The following is a 27735-nucleotide window of genomic DNA, read 5'->3' as shown; positions in this document are numbered from 1 at the left end:
AAGATTAAAACAGGTCTTCCATCATTACAGTCAGTTTTCCAGTCAGCTCCAGCAGTCTGGACCATAGACCTCTCAGAGAGAGAGACCTCCATCCTCCTGGAAATGCTGACACTCGAACCAGAGAAGAAACCAGTGGAGCTGACAGGCTGCTCACAGGATGAGAGTGAAGTGAGGAGTTTTCCAAAATGTCTACCCTCGCAGTTCAGGTATAGTTATTATATTTAATATTATTATTTAATGCAGTTTTCCTCAAGTTTCTTATATTATTCCTCCATGTTTTATATTGTATTTTACCCTTGTTGATTGTAACTCCTTTTGTGGGTTTATCATAAATGCTATTTGTATATTTTCAGCACTTTTGCCAGCTCTATTGTTTTTAAAGTTCTTATAAATATTGCTGGCTCTAATGAGGGGATGCAGGTGGACCTACTTCCAGTCCATCCTCCAGAGTTCCCTGTGAAAGCACTCCAGGTGGATCCTCCTCCTATCTACATTCCAAAGGTCTTCAAGGAGGTAGTTCAGGTTGACCTGTCTCCTGTCCAGTTTTCAGAAAGTTCTGGTGAGGGTGTCCAGCTGGAAGCAACCTCTCTCCCAGAGGTCTGCAAAGAGCTCCCCCCACAGCCTCAGCAGAAATTCTCTGGGTCTCATTGTGACTTCCATCAAGTCCATTAAGTTCCAGCCAGGTGTCAAGTCTGCCAATCAGGGATGCCTGCCAAGCTAAAGCCAGGACTGATTCTGAAGATGCCTCTGTTACTGTTTGATAGGTCATCGACCGCCGGGATTAGTCTTAACTTCATACTCCAATCCTCCCAGCCACCAGTCACCTTAATTAGTTTTGCCTGTTCCCGCCACTAATCAGACTCACCCAGATCACCTGTCACACTGTTTATATATATATATATATATATATATATATATATATATATATATATATATATATATATATATATATATATATATATATATCTGTTTCATTAATGCTCCCATTGCCAGAACGATTTGTCTTGTCTTGCTGCATGCATGTTGATTCCCAGTGCTTTCTTGTTGCTCTACCAGCTTGGTTCATTGGACCTGTCCTTGCCTTGCCCCACTAGTTTTGTTTAACTATTGATTATGTGCACCACCTGGTAAAAGTTTCTCCTGGGATTTTTGTGTCTTACTCTGATAACACAGGGAACATCTGGTCATCTCAGCTACTACTGGTCATACCTGGTCAGGTATGGTTCTGCCAGCAACACCTGCCTGGATTATCTGGTCTATCACTCTCCACCCGCATCTAGTGGTTTCCTGGCCATTCCTTCTTGCCTATCTCATCTGTAACTATCATCTGTTTTAATAAACTTTCCAATCAATCGTTACACTGTGTTCGGCTGAATTATCAGGTTTACCACATACAGGAACATTACAGTACGTTCTGGCCAACACTCCCACATCACTGACAGAGTTAAAGTTCAGGCAATGCTGTCAAGATGGAGACTAGAGCTTGGTTCCATACAGAGGAAAAAGATAGAAGCCTACCTGAGTTTGTCCTGAGTTCAGACTTTGAGGGACCTTCTCCTGGTATTGGCCCCAGACAACTTCAGCGTAGCATGGGTCCCTCTGCTGGTCCAGAATCGCTGGAGAACTTCGGTACCGGTTCCCTGGTTATCCTTGTTAGCCATCGTTTCAGATCCAGAGGTTTTCCAGGAGGTCATGGAGGATCTGATGCAGGATATGTGTCCTGGACTGTTCTTGGATCAATGGCTTTATTCTTTGCAGGATGAGGACGTGATGTTGTTATCAAGTTTATAAAAAACGTTCTCGTCTTGCTTTCAGAATCAGAATCAGAATCGAATTTATTGCCTAGTAGGTTTGCACTTACAAGGAATTTGAGTTAGTGTTGATTATGTGGGAGATTATTTAACTATTAAACAGTAAAAAATAAAGAAGACATGGGGAGACGAGGCCTCTCTGCTTGCCAACTGGAGAACTCCGTTTATTTCAAAAACTCACACGTACAACGGGTGCAAGCAAAATTTCTGATTACAGTACAGTGCACATGCTTTTTATATCCCACAGATGGGTATGGGTTACACTAAGAATCTGTGTCCATCCATTGGTCTGCGCTGCGACCCAGCAGTGTCCACATGCTTCCAGCCTTTTTTGGCAGACATGGTCTTATTTCTGGGAACAGTTCCACAAACGCTGAAAAACAGACAACCTTATCTTGTCAGTTGACCCCTGTTAGGGTCACACAGATGTCATGTCCTGGTCATTTTCTGGACTTCTGCTCCCTTCACCTCGCTGCCAAGGACACACAGACCTCAGATGTTTTCCAAACCTCTGCACATCCTCCATTGTTACGTTACCTACATAACATTCCTAAAGAACCCTATATATGCTAAAGTACATAGACTAAACATTGTATAAAATGGATAATATACTAATGTAATCAAGGTTTCCACATAAGTGTTGATCAAAACTGATAAGTGATAAGTGCAGATTACAATCAATAACACATTTTCAGTGAGAGAGAGAGAGACTAAGAGGAAAAGAGAGAGAGAGACAGAGAGAGAAAGAGTGGCTTCTCCTAAAACTTCTTCCAGACTTTTCCACGACCAGTTGTTTCTTCCAGCATTCTCTTTTACTTCTTCTCTAAGTTTCATAAGTTTAACCATTACTGCCCTAAACGAACCTTTAGGAGCTGTGTTCATTGAAATATATGTACAGCACTGATTACCGAACATGTGACAAACACCTCCCTTACTTGGTAAAAGCCAATCTAAAGCTTGTCTGTTCTGCATTACCATTCTACTTGTTTCATGTAGTTGATCTCCCAGTGCCATAAATCCTTCAACCGTGAAATTTATCATCCTTTGCTGATTATAGTAAATGTAATTTATCCATTCAACATTTTTATTAACTGTAACCCAAGGTAAAATAGACCCAAAACCTGCTTTAAGTTCATGCTGTGCTTTAAATTAAGCTAGAATTCCTCTTGGTTGACCAATAAGATTTAAAAAAACTCTACCATTTAGTCCATAATCGTCTAGACTCCGACCAGACCTAGTTTTACCTAATTCAATCTGAGCTTATTCTTTTACCCCTTCATACACTAAAGTTATCGGTACTTTCATTTGTACTAATGCACAGAGCCCTACCCACTTAAGAGGTAAGGTGTTCGCTAGCATGTCGTCACCACACATCCAGTAACTGTCTGCCACTGGATACATTTGATCTCCTAAAAAGAAAAGTTTGGGAATCGTCATAGTTATATTTTTACAGTCCTCTTCTATAAAATCTGGGTTTTCAAACCAAACGGGCTTTGTAGCAAACACTGGTGTTACATTTGCATGCTTAAACCAAGATAATACCCAGGCTACATTACATTTTACAGTGGTATTTCCTACATTGATTCCTCCAATGTCCTCAAAACCTCCACTGACGAAACATTCGTACTCTGCGTCATAATCTATTTCATAATCAGTGGGCGGAACATTATCTGTAGGACTGATGTTAAATTCTGCACACAATGATTCTAATTTATACCCTTTCCATTTTTATAAGTATTGATGAGAATTTTTTGAGCCATATAAGAGTCTGCAACTCAAACCACACATAGGTAATTTAAAAAATGACACTGCGTCTTCTCTTGAAGTGAACTCACCATTCCTACATTTTTCACGTTGTACAACTGCACATTCTTTTGATGTGTATTTTTCTGGAATGACCATAGGAACAGTACAGATTAAGCAATCATTTTTGGTTAACTCTCTTGCTGTATACCATGACCAGCTATACCATGTATTACGTATGGCTCTTTGCCATAAAGGATCACCCCTTGGTCTGGTTCCATGCCATTTAATATCCTGTAATTTATTTATTGCTCTTGGTGTAGCTGCTTTTGGATGGCGTTTTTCATAAAATTGATCTAAACCTTCAGAGAAATCTTCGCATCCTTCCTTTTTAGAGCATCCATACTGTTTTGGATCTGGTTGTGTGAATTCTAATATTAGGTTGTTGTCCTAGTCTGACGTTACCTCAACCAGAGGAGGTACCATTGTAATTAATCTTATTAGTGAGGGTTTAGTAGTATTTAAAACTTTGTGGATTTAATTGTATTTGAAACTATTGTATGCAGATTTGTTTTAGTTATAACGGTTGTTGGAGATTCAGTTATAATGTTCTCAGGTCGAATCACCGTCGGTTTTGCATTTTCTAAGTCGCTGGCAACCTCTGTAGTTTGTACTTCCTTTTTACTTGTATTTACCTTTGTAATATCACCACTATTCCCTGAAATTTGTATTGTGCTATTTAAAATTTTAGATGTTGATATGACCGTTAATGTCTTTTCCCTTAAAGTTGGTATGATACCACGTATCACTCCCCCCTTCTTGGACAGCGGTTGCGGTCGCTCGTTTGACCTAAAATGGTCCATCCCATCTCGAGCCGTTCCATTTTCGTCTGAACACCTTCACGTACACCAGGTCTCCTGGTTCGACTGGTCTCTTCACCACTGACTCTGGACAGGAACTCCTGCTTTTTTCCTGCAGATAGATAGCTCTATGGATTGCAGTTACTTGATCCTTATATGTTTCAACTCTGTTTGTAGCTGTTCAAGTGCCGGGCCTTTGAATGGAAGCCTCCATTAAGGCACTGGCATTGTTCTGCCTGTTAGCATTTCATGCGGGGTTAAATGTGTGCTTCGGTGCAACTGCATGTGATAGCTCATTAGACCAAGCGGCAAAGCATCAACACAGTTTAGGTTAGTAGAAGCACAGATTTTATTCAGCTTAGCTATCAAAGTTCCATTGATTCTTTCTACAATACCCTGACTCTGTGGGTGGTAGACTGCTCCAAAACATTGTTTAATTCCTAGCTTTGACAAAACACCTTTTGGATAAATGCTGAACCATTATCTATACTGATGTCTGATGGGATGCCAAATGTCCACTTTGTGATCTCCACAAACCACTTTCACTCATTTTCACACCTCTCTGCGCCCAGAGAGCATGTTCACTCACACCTGCCTCCTGCTGCATCAGAATGATGTCTTCTGGTGTCACCATTGGTTCCAAGGTGACCACTGGTGCCAAGATAGCCATCTGGCACTTAAATGCTAGTTTTGCTGCCTCATCTGTGGCGTTGTTCCCCTTAATGAGTAAATCATTATCTTTACGATGGGCGTTGCATTTAATTACTGCCAGCCTTGATGGCAGCATCATCGATTCAATCAGTTCTTTTAACTGTTCTTGATGTAGTACTGGACTGCCGTCTGCTCTTTGAAACCTCTTTGGTTCCAAACAGCAGCAAACAGATAACACACCCCATGGGCATAAGCCAAGTCTGTGAATATGTTTGCTACTTTTCCTTTTGCTAGTTTGCACACTTCTGTCAATGCTTTTAGCTCTGTGGTTCTCCTTCATAGTTCAGAGGTACCATGTCATCAGGGTTGTTTGTTGTACACCTTTGTACAGTTACGTCTGGACATGTTAAAAGTGGCATGTACTGTAAACATCTCGCCTGAGTCATGACAAACTTTCCTTGATTTATCAGCTCTGTGATTTTGTGGTGGGTCCGTATTGTTACTGGGTAACCCATTGTTATGGTTGACGCTTTTTCATAAGCGTAGTAGACTGCTGCTAGACCTTGATAACATGGTGGCCAGCCTTGGGCTACAAGTTTAGTGCTGTGATAAGCAATGGATTGTTTTCGTCGTCCTACACAGGTTTCTTGCATTAGTACAGCTGACGCGTACATGTTTTTCCTGTTGGCTACATACAGGTAAAATTGTTTGTCATAGTTTAGCAATGCCAAAGTTGGTGCCACTTGCATTTCCTGTTTTAGTGTTTCAAAAGCTATTTTAGCTTCAGTTGTCCATTTTAACACTGCTTTTAACAACTGGTTTCCTGTTTCTTTGATTAGTTCTCTAAGCGGTGCTGTTTTTTCCGCATAGTTTTCTATCCAGTCTGCATTGAAACCTTTAATTCCCAAAAATTTCATCATTTCGCTGACTGTCCGTGGACTTGAAGCTTTGCTGACATCTTCCAGTTGAGAAGGTGAAATGCCAACTGTTCCTTGTGATTTTTGTCTTCCTAGGTAATCTACCTGTGGTTGACAATACTGTAGTTTTTGTTTGGAGACCTTGTGTCCTCCCTCTGCTAATCTTTGTAGAGCTTTGATTGACTCTTGATGACAGTGTTCTAGTGTGTTTCCGCAGATTAACAAATCATCCACATACTGTAACACAGTTCCGGTTAAATTGAGTCCTTCCAAATAATTTCTTAGCATCTGATTAAATATGTGCGGGCTGAGTATAACTAAGCTTTTTACTTCTGTAGGTAAATGCGAATAAATGTTGCGACTCTTGCGCTAACGGAATACTCAAAAATGCTGAACATAGATCAATCACGGTAAAAAAACAACATGCTCCAGATGGTATTGAATTTAAAAGAGTGTTTGGATTTGGCACATCCAATTCTGCATCCACTATTATCTTGTTTATTTCTCTTAAGTCATGAACAAGACGGTATTTGTTTTTGTCTGCTTTCAGAACTGGAAAAATTCGAGTACTGCATTGACTTTCTACTTCAACAATCACTCCTACTTCCATCAATCCGTCAATGGTTTTCTGAAAGCCTTGTTTATGGGAGTTAGGGTCATTTTGACCTTTTTTCCCTGGCTCTCGCCGATGGGATTAAGAGGAAACATCTGGAGTCGGTTATTTACTAGGACTGTTCCAAGATATGTCAAGTAGTGGAACTAATCGCTCTGTTGTTGTACTTTTTGTGATAAACACTTCCCAGAAATTAAGCCCTGTTGCCAATTGACGTCAATAGCGTGTAACGCACACACACCAATGGAGACACACAGACACTTGTGTTTAACGCACACACATTATGAGCCTTTAAAATGACGACCATTGTATTTGAATGTCAGAATTCCCCCCCGGAAACCCGTTTGTTCCTTAACAAAGGCATAATAAAGACGAATTCTCGTTGTTAAGACAAAGGAACGCCATTTTCTCTGAGTCTTTCTTTCTTTTTAAAAGGTTAATAATTAAGTAATTCTCCCACATGTTCTGCCTCTGGTTTTAATTAGTATTGATGGTAAAAAGGAAACCGTGCATTTGGTTTTATTTGAACTGAGAATGGTTCTGCAGATTTTACTTAGCCCACATCTGTGTCATGTTTAGACCATAAGTGCTCAGAGACATTTTTTAGCATGTCCTGCATTAATGGTTGATCTTCAGAGGAACCATCTTCCTCAGACTGAGCTTTTAGATCAACAGGCACTGTCACAATTTGTGGTTTTGCTGTCATTGTTGTTTCACATAGGATCTTGATCGTTGTTCCATCACGTGATTGAAAAATGAATGGGTTATCTGTGTCTTCCCATGTTGCTTTGGTTGCAAGTTTCACCATTGGTCCCAGATCTTTTCCATGAAATCCTTTATTTACAAACAATGTTATGTGTGGTACTGAATCTAGAACATTGTACCACTCTGAAATGAAATAATTTTGTTTCACATTTAAAGCTGCACCTTGGTTTCCAATAACAATGCATTGTGTTTCAAGTTTAACAGTTCTGTCTTTTGTAGAACTGTCTGTCACGATTCGGTTCTGGTAGATGTTGTTATTTTGGTTATGTTGGCTTTCCTGCCTTAGGGTTTATTTCTGTTTCTTGTTTTGTGTTGGATTCATGTTTAGCCTGTTTACTGTTTTAGTTATCTAGTTTCCTTTATTAGTTTTTATTATAGCTTGTGTTCTGTTCAGTCTTAGCTTTGTTTTCTATCTTGGGTTTGGTCTTTATAGTTATTTTGGCTCTGTAGTTGTCCATCTTAGTTTCTGGCCCATCAGCCTCTCAGTCACTACTCTGTCACTTCCCTTCCCCTGATTAGCTCCACCCATTCCAGTAATTAGTTTGACTCCATTCACCTGATCACTCCCTTACTTATACCTGCCTCTGCCCCCTGCAATCTGCCACATCATTGTTTGTTTCTGCCATGTCCATGGGTGAGTTTTTGCCAGCATTCCCTGTACTGTGTTTTTCCTCCCTTATCTGATTGCCTGCTTTTTTGCCTTGGACTGTTTTTTACCACAAACTTTGTTTTTATCCTGCCCTTCATTTTTGCCTGCCTGTCTTGGTTTCTGCTCACAACATCTGTTTTTGGAAAAATAAACCTTCTTAAAACGTACCTTTTCTTGTCTGGTTGAATACTGGGTCCATCTGTCTCTGGTTCATGACACTGTCCCATTTTTTTCAAACTCCATGCTCTTTAAAATGTCATAGAACATGGTGCAGTGGTAATCTAGAAAAGGTTTTCTGGCTTCTGGAATTTGAGCTTTAATGTACCGGCACATGTGTAATCTGCTCCTGTATCGATCTGCATCGGTGTTTCTTTTTCTTCAATTAGAATTTTTAACATAGGTTCATTTTCAGCACCCTTGCTGACGATCGGGCACTGGTTCTCCCCTGTAAGGTTCTCTGGGCCCCCTAGTAACCAAGATTTGGTGGGTTTACAGGATGTCTCGTTGGACTTGGACGGAACCGGCCACGCGATTGCCTGCGGTAGGTGTTGTTGCCTCTTGGGCAATGCTTGGCACGATGTCCAAGTTCATTGCATGTCCAACATGCTCCCATTATTCCAGGTGCACCAAGCTTGCCTCTGTTATTCCAGGCGGTACCTCTTTGGTGTCGTCCACGTGGCTCATATGGCTGTGAGTTAAATGCTTGAGGATAGACATTAACCACTGGTTGTTGCAGCTGGGTAGGTTGAGGAGCTGGAAAACTCCTTTGTGTTTGATTTGTCATATCAGGTACAGGTTCTGAAAAACCTTGAGGTGGGGTTACATTTTCAGTCATTTTAATCATTGTAGCTTGGGTTTTGGCTTTGTTTTTTCCTGATAGTTCTCCAAGCTGCATTTGTGCCACTTTTCTTTGTACGTTTTTATCTCGTTCTGTAATACTCATTTCTTCACTTCTGTACTTCTCCACTGCATGTATCACATGATCACGGAATTCTCTGTGAGGCATTGACGTCAAAGCCACCACATCCTTGAGCCTGCTTCTCACAGGACCAGGCATTGCTTCAATGATGGAGTTCCAGAACAGAGTTGTCAGCACATGGCTCTTATCAACTTCATCTTCTGTTTCCATCTTTTTAGCTGTTTTGCAATATAAGATGCTGGATTTTCTGCATTATTGATTGGATCTCCTCTTAATGCCTTTGGGTCAATCTTAGTGGGATATTCTTTTCGCAGCTATTCCCACAGTGCTGTGTGAAATAAATTGAAGCCGATTCCATCAGCTCTCTGTCGGAGCATCCATGCGAAACATTCCTTTAAGACGTTTTCCATAACAGGTGTTCCCATGCACTGTGCAAAAACAGCTTTTAAATCGGCAAGAGCTAGCATTTTCTCTACAGTTTCCTCTTCAAACACCTTTATCCACTTGCTGGCACCCTCATTTATGTCTGGCAATCTGCCAACCAAGCCAACAAAGTCCTGAGATGTCCATGGGACATAATGAGCAATGTTCCCTTTTACAAGTCTGGGTAACTGTTTGCTATCTGTGTACCTGTCAGGTGAATGTATATTAGGTCTGTATCTCAAATCTTAATCACTTCTCCTGCCAGTAGATGTTTGTGTTCCTCCTCTAGGGCCTTTTACTGTTTCTTGTTCTCCTATAAGTGGATTTTCCACTAAAAGCTCGCTTGCATTTTCTGGTACAATATTTTGTCTTATGGCTTTTTTGTGAATTTCCTTTTCTAACTCCTCAATTATGGTGCGATTAATTTCTCTTTGCAAATCTAACCCTTTGTGATCTATGTTTACCCAAAATGAATCACCCTTTTGCTTCATGGCGTAGTCTGCATAACAATCCACTCCACCCATAGGCTTCAGAGTCAACGACCTTCTCGAATTCCCAGATGTTTTCTTTGTGGTACTGCAATGCCTAGGTGCCAGATTCTTCGCATTTACAGGGGAATCTGAATTCATTGGGCCTGCATTATTCTGATGTGTTGCAACCGAAGCAACTGGGGATCCTGACTTATGCACAGACGAATATATGTTTACTAGGGCATGATCATTTTGTTGTGCTGCAGGTACATTTTAGTTAGGCGACCCTCCTGCATTCCTAAAACTGATATGCGAGGCCTTTGTCATGATCTCTTTATGTTCTGTGGAACCGGGTTCGCTTCCACCCCCTGCAGTTGCATCTATGATCAGACTATCCTTGTTCTTGTACTGGAAATCTCCCATTATGTAAACTGTGCCAGATAGAGATGGATAGAGTCCCGCAGCTTTTGAATTTTCTGCCTTACCATTTGCAGACTGCTGTTTCATTTCCATAGGTTTCTTTTTTAATGCACTTCCATAAGTCTGACCTTCTTCCTTGAAAAGGTTTAGAATCTTTAAGTCAAGCTCACGTTTTTCTTTTCTCTTCTTAGTATTATTATTTGCCTTGTAATGCAAGATTCTTACTTCCATCTGCTCACAAAGAGACATGTCAAAACTGCCTGTTTCAGGTCAGGGCGAGTTAAACTTCTGTGTTCTTTTGTTCCACTTTTTAGAGATCTTTGGAATTTTTGAAGCATAATCAGGGTATTATAACCCATTAATAATGATAGGAATGTTTGCCATTTTTCTCTGTATTAGTTTAGTTAAACCAAATTAAGAAAACCACATTTAAGAAGTACCACGGGGTTGACTTGTCTTGCAGAATCAATAAATCCCTACATGCTGATGAACTGTTACCTTTCAGAGATTTGTTTGCTTTCCTCCGGGCGGGGCTGCGCTCAGCTCCAAAGGGAATGTACTTTGCTCTCTCAGCTGAAGCAAAGGGAGGGAGGGGGAGAACTGTGTGGCATGAGCCACTGACCGTCAATCAATAACCCAGGGTGCTTTCTCTTTTCTGACTGACAGGCAAAAAAAAAAAAAAAAACAGCAGGCAAGCCTCATTTCTCTTTTTTCAAGCGTTTACAACTACTGGGCCTCGCCCAACAAAAATCTGCATGCACTTCAAAACAGGCCTACTATTTCAAATTTAATCGGAGGTTTTTCTCACCTCAAAGCCTAAACCGGAGATCTCAGCTTTACAAAACTGTGTATCTGTGTGTCCCGGCGCAAAGTGGCCAGCTTGCACAGAGGGCCCTGCCGCCTCCTGGGAAAAGGATCTCCCTTTTATCCTATCACGTCGGGGTCACCAATTATGTGGGAGATTATTTAACTATTAAACCGTAAAAAAGAAAGAAGACGTGGGGAGACGAGGCCTCTCTGCTTGCCATCTGGAGAACTCCGTTTACTTCCAAAACTCACATGTACAGCGGGTGCGAGCAAAAGTTCTGATTACAATACAGTGCACATGCTTCTTATATCCCACAGATGGGTGTGGGTTACACTAAGAATCTGTGTGCATCCATTGGTCTGCGCTGTGACCCAGCAGTGTCCACATGCTTCCATCCTTTTTTGGCAGACATGGTCTTATTTCTGGGAACAGCTCCACACGTACAGGTCCTGGAGAGATTGAAGATTGCAGCCAATCACCTTCTCTGCAGACCTGATGACACGCTGCAGTCTGCTCTGGTCCTTAGCGTTGGCACCAGCGTACCAGATGGTGATGGAGGAGGTGAGGATGGACTCAGTGATGGAGGAGTAGAAGTGCACCATCATTATCCTTGGCAGGTTAATTTTCTTCAACTGCCTTCTTCAAGAAGTACATCCTCTGCTGGGCTTTTTTGGTGAGGGAGTTGATGTTCAGCTCCCACTTTAGGTCCTGGGAGATGATAGTTCCCAGGAAGCGGAAAGACTCCACAGTGTCAATGGCAGAGTCACAGAGGGTGATGTGGATAGCTGGGGCTGAGTTCTTCCTGAAGTCCACAACCATCTCCACTGTTTTTACAGCGTTGAGCTCCAGGTTGTTCTCCCTGCACCACCTCCACATCGACCTCCGGAAAAAGTTCTGGGTCTGGAGATAACAGCAAGCTGGGCAAAGTGCCAGTCTCACAGAGCACTGCTCATCCTGAGCCAAAAAAAAAAACGAGTCGGCGACGGGTTCATGGCTTTGACCAGAACATACTGTAATGGGTTTTCTTAGAGTGAACCCGATATTCAGCCAGACTCGGAGCTATGCTCAAGATAATCTTTATTAACAGACTTGGGTGGGGGGCAAAAACTGAGTCCAAAGTTGACTGGGCAGGTTGAGCTGAGATGAGCAGACACAGCAGGGGGGATATAAGCAGGCTGGATCAGGGTCCAAGGCACACAATGAGTAAACAGGTCCTGGGCTCCAGAGACAAACAGAGCAGGTTCCAGGCAGACAGACAGGACCAAACGGGATCAGGCAGGCTCAGAGACAGAAGGCAGAGATTGGTCAGGTAACAAACAGGAAAACAAGCATGGAGTTTATATGGAGGTGAAACCATTGAGGGTTGATTGCAGGTAGGGTGGAGACTGACCAGGTGTGCTGTGTAGTAATTAATCAGCTCCAGTGCCAGGAACGTTACATGTTGGCATTTCTTCTTAAGTGTGATTTTCTACTAAGACCTACCTGTTTTATTTTGGTGGCATTTAAGTTTTTATTTCATTAATATAAAAATGTGCAGTATTCATAATATTTGTTTCTCATTTAGCTTTTTATTTTCCCACTTTAAACTTTGTTTCCATTTGAGTCCAACAAAACAAATTAAAAAACAGACATTTATTCACATTGAATTCATTTTTCTTTTACTTGCTGGAAATCCTCATTCCCGTTCAAATTAGTAAGAAATGACTGGCAGAAACAGTGACACCACTTCACGCACAGTATTAGTTGCTGAGTCACTCACTCCTAATTATGAATGAGTATATAGGGCTGGTGCTTTAGCTCTCTCCTGGAATGTGGGGGTAGGGCTTTGGTATGAAGTGCAGGGTGTGTGGGAGGCAGCGCCACAGGGTTTGTGGGGTGGGCTCTGGTTGGCTGGCCCGTTCGCTTAATGTCAACCCCATCTCCAGTTTAATGGACTCGTGGATGGGCCCGTCAGATTAAATAATACTGTATATTCTTCAGTGATGGTATCAAGGCATTGGTTGTTTGTACCTGTAATATTTATTGGTTGGTTTTACTGTTCTTTTTGCAGGTATAGAAGCATCTGCTCTCCCTTTCATCTTCTTTCTCTTTCACCTTTTCTCCTTTTTAGCATTTTGTCTCATTTGGTTTCTCTCCTTTTTTCCTGTTTTACATTCCCATTTCTGTGTCCATTAAAAATGAAACATTCCCAGCATAAAATCTAATAAAGCGTCTTGCATATATAAATCAAGCAAAGCTCTATAGCAAAAGCAGTAAGACTTCACTTGTGAAAGTAAAATCTCTTTTTGGCATTAAGACAATTGTTAAAGCCACATTCTCACACAGGGAAGGAAAATAAAATAACATATGACCCACAAAATTCAACAACCATGTAACAAGCAAACACAAGCCTTATTTTCCTAATTCCCATTAACACAGACATGTAATTAATTTTGCTCAATTTGTCCGTAAAATTCTCAATCATTCAACCCATCTTGCAGTTTGTCTGATTCAGCATCTAAATGTTCAGTCATACAGCTTTCATCTCACATGCTCCATCCACACTGATCAGATTCACTCCACCACACTCAACTTTGCAAACTTTCAGTCACACATTTAGTCGCCAGGGATTATATGACTAAATTAATAGTTTAGTGGTCCCATTGACCAGCTTCGTCAATTATGTATGCATGCACACTTGTCTTATACTTAGAAAGCTTTCTCTCAGTCAGATTTAATAAATCTTCTTTGAAGAAGGGTCATGCAAGGAGATTACTCACCAGACGGCTTCTGCTATTTATCCTGCTGAATAATAATTTGAAATTATCTCTGTACTTATAATTAATATAGAGCTCACTTGTTTTGATTCAAACGTTTAACCTAAATATTTATTTTTTCATTTATTTAACATTTTCAAAATTAATCCCATAGCACCATTAAAGCATCAGACTTCCATAGCTGGAAAATTCATGCTGCTGCCGTCATGGCTGTTGGTATCGGCCGCTGTCATAGTGGCTACGCAGGTTATCAGTGATCTGAGGCATTTAACAACTTGATTTGAAACAACGCTTTAATTCCGGACTTTATCTGTCATGTGAAAGCTCTGACTTAACATTTGTTTCAGTCAGTGGCTCACAAGCACCCAGGAGTCGGCAGGTGTCGAGTCAGCTCTCTCGACAGAAACTATACCGCATGCTGAGAGCTCACATTGGGATGGAGCAGCACACCCAGTAGGCTCTGTGTCATTTCCAGCCATATAGTCATGGATATAGAGATAAAAAGTGTTGTCACCTCATCGTTCAGTTAGTAGGTTACAACAGAAAATGACGCTTTATTGCAGTCCCCTCCAATGTGACTGTTTGAACACTGTTTGCCTAAAATGGGGATGACCACGTCTCTTTAAACTCAATTCATTTAAGCTGCCTGGATGTCCAGGTCTGTCGGCCAGCCTCGTTCATTACACGGACAGGTTTGAAAGAGACGACATGGCTCCATTCACTGTAGCATCAGATACAGAGCAGAGCTGAACTTTGCGTGGACTTACTGCTCACAGCTCTTTCTTTGTATTTATGGTTCCAACGACTACAAACCAAAACCTGACAAAGTGCTAAAATAACTGTTAGACAAGTAGAAAATGCTGTTTTCATTGATGTGTAGTTCAGTGAAACATTTTTCCTGATGCTATGAAATAAGCTTATTTCAACCTTCTTACATTTATGCTGATCTGTCTTTTTGTATAGTCGTCCATCCTGGTCAAGCCACATCAGTCCTATAATTGAAAAGTCATAGACTAACATTCTGCTAATGATTGTAGACATATTTATGAAATCTAGGCTAAACTACATCTGATTTTCTTAATCCCTGTTTTCTGTGTCCCTTTAGTGATGTTGTTGGGACAACTGAGGCGTCAAAAGAGCAAACCGGTAAGTGCTGAAACTCTGTTTGTGCTGAACTATGATTTCCAGATAAATTAATCCAGTTTTCAGACATTTGTTAAGAATACATTTGTAACAGGAAAGGCAGATGATTCTGCTCCTCCGGTAAAAAAGAGAAGAAAGGAAGAGGAAGCAGACAGTACAAACACAGAGGTAATTATGTTTTTTTTGAAAATCAATACATTTTGTTGCTAGTTATCTTAATCGGAGGAGGAATGTACAGAAAGCAGAGCGTTACATGCAGCAAGTGGACTGTTAGCTAACAAGAAAAACATTATTAATTAAATAAACAATAACAGTAAGTTACCATCAGTGACTCCAACCTTAGGTGAAGTTGGAAATTATTTAGGTGTTGAAATGGCTTGAACTTTGTGTTGATAGATAGAACACAATCCACTGTCTACCTAAGAAGCCATTTATTTTATTTTTTTAAGAACCAATTTAAAATGTCACATTTTTATTGACATCCAACATCAAGAATCTAGAAGGTTCATCATCATTATGTGTTACCTTAACAAAATTTCAGGGTGAGGCAGACACCAGCTCAGAATTCACATACTTACACATAACACACAGATGTGACAATACATGATTTTTTTTTTTAACAAAAAGCTGATTGCACTATCCAACAACAACACTCCCTCAAAGGCTTAAGTGTGCAGCTAATGGAATAATTTTCAAGTCAAAACATCAGACACACCATTTTCATTGTCAAATTCAAGGACTTTCAAGGTCAGTTTTCAAGGTTTTCCCTACCATAACCAGCTGTAAATTACATAATTTGATACAAATTAATGCACACACAAAATGACAATTTCTCTTTTTTATATAACTAAACTGATTACTGTATTTTTCGGACTATAAGGCACACTTAAAATCTTTTTTCACAACTTGATGGTGCACCTTAGATATAATTACCATTGTGCTTAATGACCGATTTTTTATGTGGTTCAATGTACTCAAAAACCTGTTAAAATATGTAAGTAAGACTTTGGCAAACAACAACGCCGCTATGCTCAATGGATATTCAGAGCATTACGGTATTGTCAATACCTGATAGGACCCCTGAGCTGTCTACAAGACTGCCTGACTGTAATGTCTAAACTAGAAGTGCATTAATGTAAAGCAGGGGTCACCAACCTTTTTGAAACTAAGAGCTACTTCATTGGTACCGTGTCATACAAAGGGCTACCAGTGCTGACCTTTGAACTAGAAGAGTCAGAGCTCACCTTAACTTCATGTAATATAAACATGTTTTTGATGCTTTTAATCTATGTAAATACAAGTATGATTAAAAAGGAAGAGCAATTGAATAAAATAGCCTTTTAGATGCAGCTCACTGGAGGGTTGAGCTTTTTTTTAACAGGCTTGAGGGCACCACATGTGGTCCTGGGGGGCTACCTGGTGCCCGTGGGCACCATGTTGGTGACCCCGGATGTAAAGCAATCAACACCCAGTGTACGTGCTATCAGCAATAAACCTGGTAAGGTAATTCAGTATAAAAGTTACGTTTATTTTGGCCATCCTCCCTGGATGACTGAGCTCCTCACCCTATCTCTAAAGGAGAGCCCAGACACACTACGGAGAAAACTAATTTCAGCCGCTTGTATCCGGGATCTCGTTATTTCGGTCACGACCCAAAGTTCGTGACCATAGATGAGGCTAGGAACGTAGATCGACCGGTAAATCGAGAGCTTCGCCTTTTCGCTCAGCTCTCTCTTCACCACAACGGATCGGTACAGCGCCCGCTTCACAGCAGACTTTGCACCAATCCGCCTGTCGATCTCCCGCTCCATCTTCCCCTCATTCGTGAACAAGACCCCAAGATACTTGAACTCCTCCACTAGGGGCAGCACATCCTCCCCAACCCGGAGAAGGCACTCTACCCTTTTCCGGTTCAAGACCATGGTCTCGGATTTGGAGGCACTGATTCTCATCCCGGCCGCTTCGCACTCGGCTGTGAACCTCTCCAGTGAGAGCTGTAGATCACGCCCTGATGAAGCCAATAGGACTACGTCATCCGCGAATAGCAGAGACGCAATCCTAAGGCCACCAAAACGAATCCCCTCAACACCTTGGCTGCACCTAGAAATTCTGTCCATAAAAGTTATGAACAGAATCGGTGATAAAGGGCAACCTTGGCGGAGTCCAACTCTCACCGGAAACGAGTCCGACTTACTGCCGGCAATGCGGACCAGACTCTGACACCGGTCGTACAGAGACCTGACAGCCCTTATTAAAGGGTCTGGTACTTCATGCTCCCGGAGATCCCCCCACAAGATCCCCCGGGGGACACGGTCGAATGCCTTCTCCAGATCCACAAAGCACATGTAGACTGGTTGGGCAAACTCCCATGCCCCCTCAAGAATCCTGCTGAGGGTATAGAGTTGGTCCAGTGTTCCATGGCCAGGACAAAAACCACACTGCTCTTCCTGAATCCGAGATTCAACTATCTGACAGACCCTCCTTTCCAGAACCCCTGAATAGACCTTACCAGGGAGGCTTAAGAGTGTGATTCCTCTGTAGTTGGAACACACCCTCCGGTCCCCCTTTTTAAATAGGGGGACCACCACCCCAGTCTGCCAATCCAGAGGAACTGCCCCCTGATGTCCACGCAATGCTGCAGAGCCGCATTAACCAACACAGCCCCACAACATCCAGAGCCTTAAGGTACTCAGGGTGAATCTCATCAACCCCCGGGGCCTTGCCACCGAGGAGCTTTTTAACAACCTCGGCACCAGGGATGGGAGAACCCGACCCAGAGTCCTCAGGCTCTGCTTCCGCAGTGGAAGACGTGTTGGTGGGATTAAGGAGGTCTTCGAAGTATTCCGCCCACCAACACACGACGTCCCGAGTCGAGGTCAGCAGCACACCACCCCCACTGTAAACAGTGTTGGTACTGCACTGCTTCCCCCTCCTGAGACGCTGGATAGTGGACCAGAATCGCTTCGAAGCCGTACGGAAGTCTTTCTCCAGGGCCTCTTCGAACTCTTCCCACGCCCGAGTTTTTGCCTCGGCGACCAGCTGAGCCGCCTGCCGCTTCAACTGCCGGTATACATCAGCTGCTTCCGGAGTCCCACAGGCCAATAAAGCCCGATAGGACTCCTTCTTCAGCTTAACGGCTTCCGTCAAGGTGTCCACCAGCGGGTTCGAGGGTTGCCGCCGCGACATGCACCGACAACCTTGCGGCCACAGGTCAGACCAGCCGCCTCAACAATAGAGGCGCAAAACATGGTCCGCACAGAGTCAATGTCCCCCGCCTCCCTCGGGACGTGTTCAAAGCTCTCCCGGAGGGGCGAGTTAAAGCTCTGTCTCACAGGGGACTCTGCCAGACTTTCCCAGCAAACCCTCACAACACACGTTTAGGCCTGCCAGGTCTGACCGGCTTCCTCCCCCACCATCTGAGCCAACTCACCACCAGGTAGTGGTCGGTGGAGAGCTCCGCCCCTCTCTTCACCCGAGTGTCCAAGACATGCGGCCGCAGATCAGATGAAACAACAACAAAGTCGATCATTGAACTGGGACCTAGGGTGTCCTGGTGCCAAGAGCACATGTGGACACCTTTATGCTTGAACATGGTGTTTGTGATGGACAATCCATGACGAGCACAGAAGTCCAACAACAAAACACCACTCGAGTTCAGATCAGGTGGGCCATTCCTCCCAACCACGCCCCTCCAGGTCCCACTGTCATTGCCCATGTGAGCGTTGAAGTCCCCCAGCAAAATGAGGGCGTCCCCAGGAGGGGCACTCTCCAGTACTCCTTCCAAGGAATCCAAAAAGGGTGAGTAATCTAAACTGCTGTTTGGCGCATAAGCGCAGACAACAGTCAGAACCCGTCCTCCCACACGAATGCGGAGGGAGGCCGGCTGGACATTCTTCCACTCTGGAGTTGCCTCTGGTGAGAGGCGCCGAGCTGGGGTGGGCATACTTGTTGCCCCTCATCTCGGTGCCTGTACGTTGGGGTTCTCCCTGGTGACATGTTAGTCTGGACAGACTAACATGTTACCCGCAAAAGCTTGCGTGAAGTGTACCAGACAAAGTGGTTAACAATTTTAATTTCACCACTGTAATTCTCTCTTTTTAATGAGCAGTCTATTAAGTGAGATTTCTATTTGTTGTGAAATATTTATGATTACAATATTAAGCATTTACAAGCACTAGACCCAAAATTCAAGTATTTTTAAACCTTAAAAACACTAGATTAAAATTCAAGCATTTCAAGGATTTTAAGCATCCTTACAAACCCAATAGACAGCAGACAATAATACAGTACAATTATTTAGTTGCAGAATGAATTGTGCAATTTGCATGGGTGACAAACCAGAAATATTGTAGTGTGCAATTATACATTTGCAAACTTAAAGGTAATGTAAGCTATGTAAACACAAGTATGATTAAAAAAGAAGAGCGAGACACCCCGTCTACTTTTAAGACTTGTATTAAAACTTTCCTTTTTGACAAAGCATCTAGTTAGAGTAGTTAAGGGGAGCTAGCTCTATAGTTATGCTGCTATAGGCTTAGGCTACTGGAGGAAAGCAGGGTCTATTTTTCTCACTCTGCTGAGTTCAGAATCAGACATACTTTAATAATTCCAGGGGGAAATTGTTGTTTCAGTACAATTGCCATAACATGAACAAACAAACAAACATCACAAACATTATAGTTGTTATCCTACTATTGTCCAATTATTTGTTATTTCAACTTTAATCTTTATGTTCTCTCTGTCTATTTTTTCTCTTCAGAGTAGGTACATCTGGACTGGTGTTCTGTTAGCTCATCTGCCATTACCCTCTGACATAGAAAGTACTCCTGGGTCAATGTGTGCTTCTGTGCTTTCTGTGTCTCTGCTCTGTCTTCTCTAACCCCCAGTGGGTCGAGGCAGATGAGCGTTCATACTGAGCCTGGTTCTGGTTCTGCTGGAGGTTTTCCTCCCTGTTAAAGGGGAGTTTTCCTCTCCACTGTCGCTTAATGCTTGCTCAGTATGAGGGATTGCTGCAAAGCCACTAACAATGCAGACAAGAAACTTTTTCACCAATCTGTCTGATGATTTGATTTTGACTTTGTAAGTTCCTTTAGATGACGTGTTGTGAATTGCCACTATATAAATAAAGTTGAATTGAATTGAAAATGCGCTACAGTGTGAGCTGCATAGAATGCTCTTTGACAGTTATCCCCTAAAAGCTGAATATCTTCATATGCCATAAAAATTCTGAGCTAATAGTTGTAGTGGGATAAAAACATTATTGACATATTAAACACAAATGATTTTAGTGCCATCGTGTTTAATCTCATTTTAGGGTCAGAGTACCTTTGTGCTTTTTTTTTTAACAAAAACCACCAATGGATGCACACAAAAACATTTGCTTTATTTCTTACCACACTCCAGCTCAGTATTACTGACCAATCTGCTGCTGCAGGACCTGCTTGTAAAACCATTAACTAACTTTTATTGTTGAATTTCAGTCTTCATCAAGCTTCACACCTGAAATGGAAACTGAATCTCAAAGGGTCTTATACAGGTAATCATTCTGCTCTCCCTGTTTTATATCTTTTGATCATAGTAACAAGTTCTTTGGAAAATAAATTGTCGATCATTGCCGATCATCTCTGTTACCTTACTTTCTGAGGTAGTGTTGATCAAATTTAGTGAATAGTGTGAATAAGTTAAAAATGTTAGTAACTGTGCCGATCTCAGAAGGCAGTGCACTGGTGGTGTACGACTGGGAGAAGACACTGTAAAGATATCCTTACAGTGTAAGTTAAATGCAGCATAAGAGCTAGCTGTTATAGTACCACAAAGCTGAATTGGGTTTAGAGTTTTTCCTTCTCTGAACTAAATCTGATTCAGGAACACATTTGTTTTTACTGGGGGTGAAAAAAAAAATGCACTGATGTTCCGGGTGACCTCTGGGTGTGGCAGGTTCAGGTGTACTGGTCCAGGAGCGTTCCAGTGTACTCTCACAAGAATGGTGTTTGTGATGAAGAAGGAGGCAGAGGTGCTGTACAGAACTTGCCCATGGCCTGACGACCTCCTACAGTCAGCTGGAAAATCTCCAGCAGGGATGCTGTTCAGCATCGAGGCTTCTGAGGGGGCAATCAGTCAGCTCCACCTCCCACACTGTGAAACAAAGGAGGGTAAGGACTGGACCTTAATGCTTTAAAACATTAAAAATCACACAGATTCATATTAAAATGGGTGATTGCACAAAAACAATGTGATAAACGTAAAAATATCCATGCTGTAGCTAACGGTTTGACTAGTGTTGCGCCAATGCCATTTTTTGGCCCCGATACGATACCATCTGTTTGAAATTGATGTGTGTGTATATTTGAAGAACTGCTTACTACTTAGGGTAGTAGAACTTTTTATTGCCTACCTGGAATGGGTGAAAATAGTTGGATAAACTTTTGGCTATTAAAGACCAAAATAGTGCAACATTTGTGAAATTATAACATGTATAATAGTGGTGCAACAGTAAGACAATAAAATTACATTAATAATTGAATAATCTCTTTTAAACCCTTACTTTTGGCTCTCAAATGCCAAAATAGTGCAACTTTCATGAACTTATATAACATGTATAATACTAGTCGGGAGAGAGAAGGCTGCATTTAAGTGACAAACAAACATCAGAAAGGTATCAGTGCCTATTTGTTGGTACTCACTGATACCGATACCACCATTTTAGTGCTGGATCGGAGCCCCATCCGATACTGGTATCGGTATCGGTGCAACACTAGGTTTGACACAGATCTTGAACTGAAGTGTTACAAAGACTCCTTTACACATAAGGCCAAATTTCAACAGCTTTGTTTCTTCCAGCTTTGTTAGGTAATGGATTGCTGTCAGTCGCCCACATCACTGATAATGAGGGAATGACCATTCTGGAGCCAGCAACTATCACAGATACCCATGTATTGGTGGATGTCCCCCACCTCTCGCTCCTAGGCCTCATGCGTAGTGCATTGCAAAGATTGATGAAGCTGCCAGTAAACGGCCAAGTCCTGCTGTTCCACAAGCGTCCATGTACGCTGTACGTGCTTCTGCTGCAGGACAACATTCCTCTATCAGAGGTAAAGCTGAGATGTTGTACAACAGCTACCAACATCCTGTTTCTGCCATCAGTTACTTTAAAGTTTAAACCTCACAAATGTTTTATTTGAATTAACTTTTTAAATCTTGATAAAATTTAAGTTTTATTTTACAATCAGAAATACTCCTTTATGTTTTTCCAATATTGTGCTTCGGTTTTTCAAGGTTTCTGCTCAGTATGAAGAATCTGAGCACATCAGGGTCTCATCTGAATGTCGTCTCATCTTTGATCAAACCTACAGTTTACGTAGTGAACCTGAGGCCTCGGTAGACCCTGAGGTAAGTATTGTAACATGATGAGTCATTCTTTTATCTTTTATCATCTCTTTTATCATCTATTATTACTAAGCACTTTTAACTGCCATAGTTTTAGTTTTTTTCTCATGCTGCTTGATTCTTACTGTGTCCTTGAGTGATCAGAAAAATGCTTTTATATGTTATTATTATTATTATTATTATTATTATTATTATTAAATCCAGTTGAAAAATTATATTTTTACTTGGTTTACAGAGCAAGCCATTTCTCACGGGGTATGGACCTAATTTCCATCCAACCTTTGTGGTTACCATGACTCCAGACCCAGACAGGGTGACCTTGGTGCTCCAAGACCATCAATGCTCTGAAGTCTGGAAACACGGTTTTCACCTAGCAGGTAATGGCTTTTGGCTCTTGGAGCAGAGCGTGTTTTTGTAGAAGTTCCGCCCAAAACAAATATTTCTTCACAGTCAGAAGTGTAGTCATTGTTCTTTATTTTACAAATAGCGATTATTTTAAATTAAGAATAGTTTATTGACCAGATGTGGGATCAGTTTGTTTGAGTAGTTTTACAAATACTTGGCATTACAACAATTAAACACTTATTTGATTAATGGCTGAGCAAAGTCAATGTGTTTTCACTGATATTCAATGATTTATCTTTACTTTTGCTCACAGCTCATAGTCTTGAAAGATGGAAGGCCTCCTTTTCATCACCCTAATCTATGGCTAATCTACAGATTTTAGATCCAAGCCTGGCCTCTGGTTTAAAATATTATTTTAAATTGAGGAGTATGAATTGTTTTGGATCTTATCAATACAGCACAATACAATTCAGGCTGTAGGCAAATAAAGCGTGGAGATGTGTAAATAAGGGTTTCTTCTTCTGCTGCTTCTGCTTCTTCATAATAATAATAACAATAATAATTTAATGCAGTTTGATTTAACAACAGAAAGCAAAACCTTGGTACCATATAATCAACTGTGATGGCCTGGCAACCTATCCATTGTCTACCGCCTCTTGCCCAGTGACAGCTGGACAAAGTCACCAGCCCTCTGTGACAGGGATAAATGGGTTTAGAGAATGGACAGCTGGATGGACAACATTGTCTAACAATTTTACAGCTCTTTGAGAGCTCCTACTGAGCAAAGTAAAAAGGAAAACTTTAGCTAAATAAAACATAGGAAAATATAAACTAAAAGCAAATAATCTAGTGTTTGTTATCCTTGTTTGCTCATTGAAGGATTAATGTAAATATTTTCTGTTGAATAAATGAACAATATGAGGGAGCCTTTATTTGTAATTTTATGTAAAACAATGAAATTACATTTCTATTATATAAATGGATTCTCTAGTGTGTTGGATATTCCAAGATGGCGCTGCGCCGGCAGCAGCCGGTCACATCGGCGGTATCCCTTCTTTTCCTACTTTCTCCTCTTTATTGAGCTTCCTGGATTGCTTGTATATCATTGAATACCGGATCGGGTATTCTGAGCGTAGATGCCCTGAAGAAACCAACTTTTGGAACTCTAGTGATTATATTTTTGTTACTTTCGGCACATTTCGATGCCGCGAGTGGAGACCCCTTTGTCCGCGACTCCGAGCGTCCCTTGATCTACACGAGGAACCAGCTTCTCGGACTACGTGACTCCTCGCGCTGCGGCCCCGTTCATCACCACGCTGAGAAACTATACATCCCCGCAGAAATACGGAGGAGGCGGAGAGGATGTCGGGGCGGGAGGACGAAGCGGAGGAAAGGTTATTTACCATCGGTTGTCACTGGAAACGTTAGATCTTTACGGAACAAGACCGAGGAACTCACAGCACTAACCCGTTTCCAAAGTAAGTACAGAGACGCTAGTATTATGTGCTTCACAGAGACGTGGTTAGATGGATCTGTCATGGACTCAGTGGTCTCTCTGGACGGCTTTAAACTTATCCGCGCGGACAGAACTTTTGTGGGGAAAACTTTTGTGGGGAAAAAAGAGAGGAGGGGGGCTGGCGGTGTTTGTGAATGAGAGGTGGTGTAACGCAGCGCATGTTCATGTGAAGCAGCAGATATGCTGCTCGGATGTTGAACTTCTCGCAGTGAGTGTGAGACCTTATTATGTGCCGAGAGAGTTCGGCCACGTGATCGTGCTCTGTGTTTACATCCCTCCCTCCGCGGACGCCGCCGCCGCGTGTGAGCGGATCCACGCCGCTGTAAACAATCTGCAAACACAGCACCCCCGCGCTCTCCTGCTGATCACAGGGGATTTCAACCATGCCTCTCTCCGTTCCACCCTCCCCACACTCACCCAGTACGTCACGTGTAAAACAAGGGACAATAAAACGCTGGACCTTTTTTATGCTAACGTTAAGGACGCTTACACCTCCGCCCCCCTCCCCCCTCTGGGACGCTCAGACCACAACCTCATCTACCTGCCCCCCCATTACATTCCACTGGTGAGGAGACAAAAGGCACAGAAGAAGTCAGTGAAAGTTTGGTCAGATGAAGCCAGTGAGAGACTGAAGGACTGTTTCAGAACCACAGACTGGAGCATGTTTCAAAGCTCTCATGGAGAGGACATCAACAGCCTGACTGAATGCATCACTGACTACATGAACTTCTGTGTGGAGAGCATTGTGCCTACACGACGGCTACGATGCTTTCCAAACAACCCCCGCTGGGTGACCCCTGAGCTGAAAGTCCTCCTGAACCAGAAGAAGAGGGCTTTCTACTCAGGGGACAGAGAGGAGCAGCGTAGAGTCCAGCTGGAGCTCCAGTGGAAGATCAGGGCAGCAAAGAAGGATTATGGGAAGAAGATGGAGGAGCAGCTGGCACAGAACAACGTCAGAGACGTGTGGAGAGGCCTGAAGAACATGTCTGGCTTTGGGCAGAAGACCAGCAGGGCTGCAGATGGAGACACCAAGACTGCAGATGAGTTGAACTCATTCTTCACTCGGTTTGACTCCCCCCACACTGGCCCCCTCCTTGCCCTCAACTCTCCACATGTCTCCAACCACCAGCCCTCCAGAGACCTACCATCCCCCCACCGCCACTCCCATCAACGACTGACCCATCCACACCTTCAGCAATACCTTCCTCCCCCCTCACAGTCACACCAATGCAGGTGAGAGGACAGCTGACGAGGCTGAAACAAAGGAAAGCCTCAGGACCGGACGGCATCCCCCCCAGGCTGCTGAGGACCTGTGCAGATGAGCTCTGTGAGGTCCTCAGCTACATCTACAACCTGAGCCTCAGCCTGGGGGTGGTGCCCACCCTGTGGAAGACCTCCTGTGTGGTACCGGTTCCCAAAACGCCGCACGCCAGGGAACCGGCCGACTTCAGACCAGTCTCCCTGACCTCCCACCTGATGAAAACCATGGAGCGCCTCATCCTAGCTCACCTGCGCACCGTGGTGAGCCCCACCCTGGACCCGCTGCAGTTTGCCTACCAGCGCAACATCTGAGTAGAGGATGCCATCATCTACCTGCTGCAGCGGGCGCTAACCCACCTGGAGACCACCGGGAGCGCTGTGAGAGTCATGTTCTTTGACTTCTCCAGCGCTTTCAACACCATCAGACCGGTGCTACTGAGGGGGAAGCTGGAGGACGCTGGGGTGGACAAACATCTGGCTGACTGGACCATGGACTACCTCACTGACCGCCCTCAGCACGTGCGGCTGCACGGCTGTCAGTCAGAGGTGGCACTCTGCAGCACCGGGGCCCCCCAGGGCACCGTTCTGTCTCCGTTTCTTTTCACCCTTTACACCTCGGACTTCACCTACAACACGGACAGCTGCCATCTTCAGAAGTTCTCTGACGACTCGGCCATTGTGGGCTGTGTGTCTGAGGGGAACGAGCTGCAGTACGGGTCGGTCATCATGAACTTTGTGGACTGGTGTGAATTCATTCTTTGAATTCATTCTTGGAGTTTGTAAATACAATGCGATTAATCGCGATTAATTGCCCTGATTAATCGCGATTAAATATTTTAATCGTTGCCCAGCCCTAATATATATATATATATATATATATATATATATATATATATATATATATATATAATATATATATATATATATATATATATATATATATATATATATATATATATATATATATATATAGACCACTATGAATGTAAATAAGACATCATATGCCCATTCCTATTTCTTTTTGTATTTTTTGGTATTCTTTTTCACCCATTGTATATATGAAGATTCACTGTATATAACTGAATGCACCTTCTTGTATGAGCCGATGTGGCAAGTGAATTTCTCCATTGTGAGATCAATAAAGACTAATCCTAATCTTAATCTTAATCTTATGATAATTTATCGGTTTCATTTTACATTGACCAATGTTAGGTTGTATGCATCACAAAAAATTAATTGCTGCTGATAGGTGTTGAGTTTTTGTGCCACACATAACTTATCATGCCAGCGAGAAAATAAAATGTTTATCATTTATTAAATCATTTTTCTTTTGTTTTTTTCTGTCCAGGTCCTCCATCTCAAAATTTGTCATCAGTAGGTGCATCAAAGGTGTGTTATGAATAGAGTCGGAGAACCCAATATCTAAAAAGTTTATTGCAATAATGAATTGTGGAGGAAGATGCAGGCAGACAGTAATGGACAGGAGCTCAGAGGATGCAGGTGGGGATGATTGGCAGAACCAGACTTGAAGCAGGCAGTGGGAGACCAGAACCAGAGATGAAAACAGGAGATGACCAGAACAGATGATGTGGACCGAGGAACCATCAGAATGGGCTGAGCAAGCAGCTGGAATGCAGGGGGAACAAGGCAGACTTTGAGTAGCACACAGGCAGTGGAAGCACACATCAGTGAGAGCTGAACAAGAGCAGGAAATAGAGACCAGTTGGCAGAGCACAGAAGAAATGGTGGAAACACGGTGGAAGCACAGGAGGCAAGACAAGATGTTCTGTCCCAGAAGAGTTGGCTGACGCAGGTATATGTAGACTGATTAACTGCAACTGGTGGAGCTGATCAGGTGGTAGGGAGACAGCAGATCTGATTGGATAATGAATAGATGCTGATAAAAGGTGGAGCATGAAGTAAAAGAGTCAATCCAAAAAAGTTAAAAACGAAACAAAAACCCACGACAGTGACAATGTGAGGTTACATTTGGTTGGAAACTCAGTTCATTAACTTCAGGTTAGATTTAACAGGTTGGACAAATGTGCTTTAAGATCCAACATAACACAGAGCTCAGCTGGAAGCTAACTAGAATTTTTCTTCTGTATAAAAGGCCCTGAAGTTTGTTACTTTAATCCTTTATTTATGAAACACAGGTGCAAAATCAATTAAAGCTGCCAATGTTTTGTGTTTTTAACAGAAAACATTTATCGTGGAGGAACTCTTGAAGATCCTGGATGATTTGGCCGATCCACAGTTTGAGAGGTTTAAGTGGCTCTT

At 42.5% G+C, this 27735-nt stretch overlaps 1 protein-coding gene across 1 annotated transcript; it reads left to right on the top strand.

Annotated features, from left to right (window-relative positions):
• On the top strand, positions 1-26865 carry LOC118557943 (NACHT, LRR and PYD domains-containing protein 1a-like). The gene is made up of 9 exons (XM_036128455.1): positions 1-206; positions 14911-14951; positions 15043-15116; positions 20429-20484; positions 20886-21100; positions 21789-22039; positions 22224-22337; positions 22570-22711; positions 26804-26865. Exons 1-9 carry the CDS (start codon positions 103-105, stop codon positions 26857-26859), a joined length of 1053 nt encoding a protein of 350 aa, XP_035984348.1. The 5' UTR covers positions 1-102; the 3' UTR covers positions 26860-26865.
• Positions 26866-27735: the final 870 nt, after the last annotated feature.

The sequence above is a fragment of the Fundulus heteroclitus genome, chromosome 24 (genome assembly GCF_011125445.2).
Source record: "Fundulus heteroclitus isolate FHET01 chromosome 24, MU-UCD_Fhet_4.1, whole genome shotgun sequence".
Taxonomy (NCBI): domain Eukaryota; kingdom Metazoa; phylum Chordata; class Actinopteri; order Cyprinodontiformes; family Fundulidae; genus Fundulus; species Fundulus heteroclitus.
This window is presented reverse-complemented; position numbering and strand designations above follow the sequence as displayed.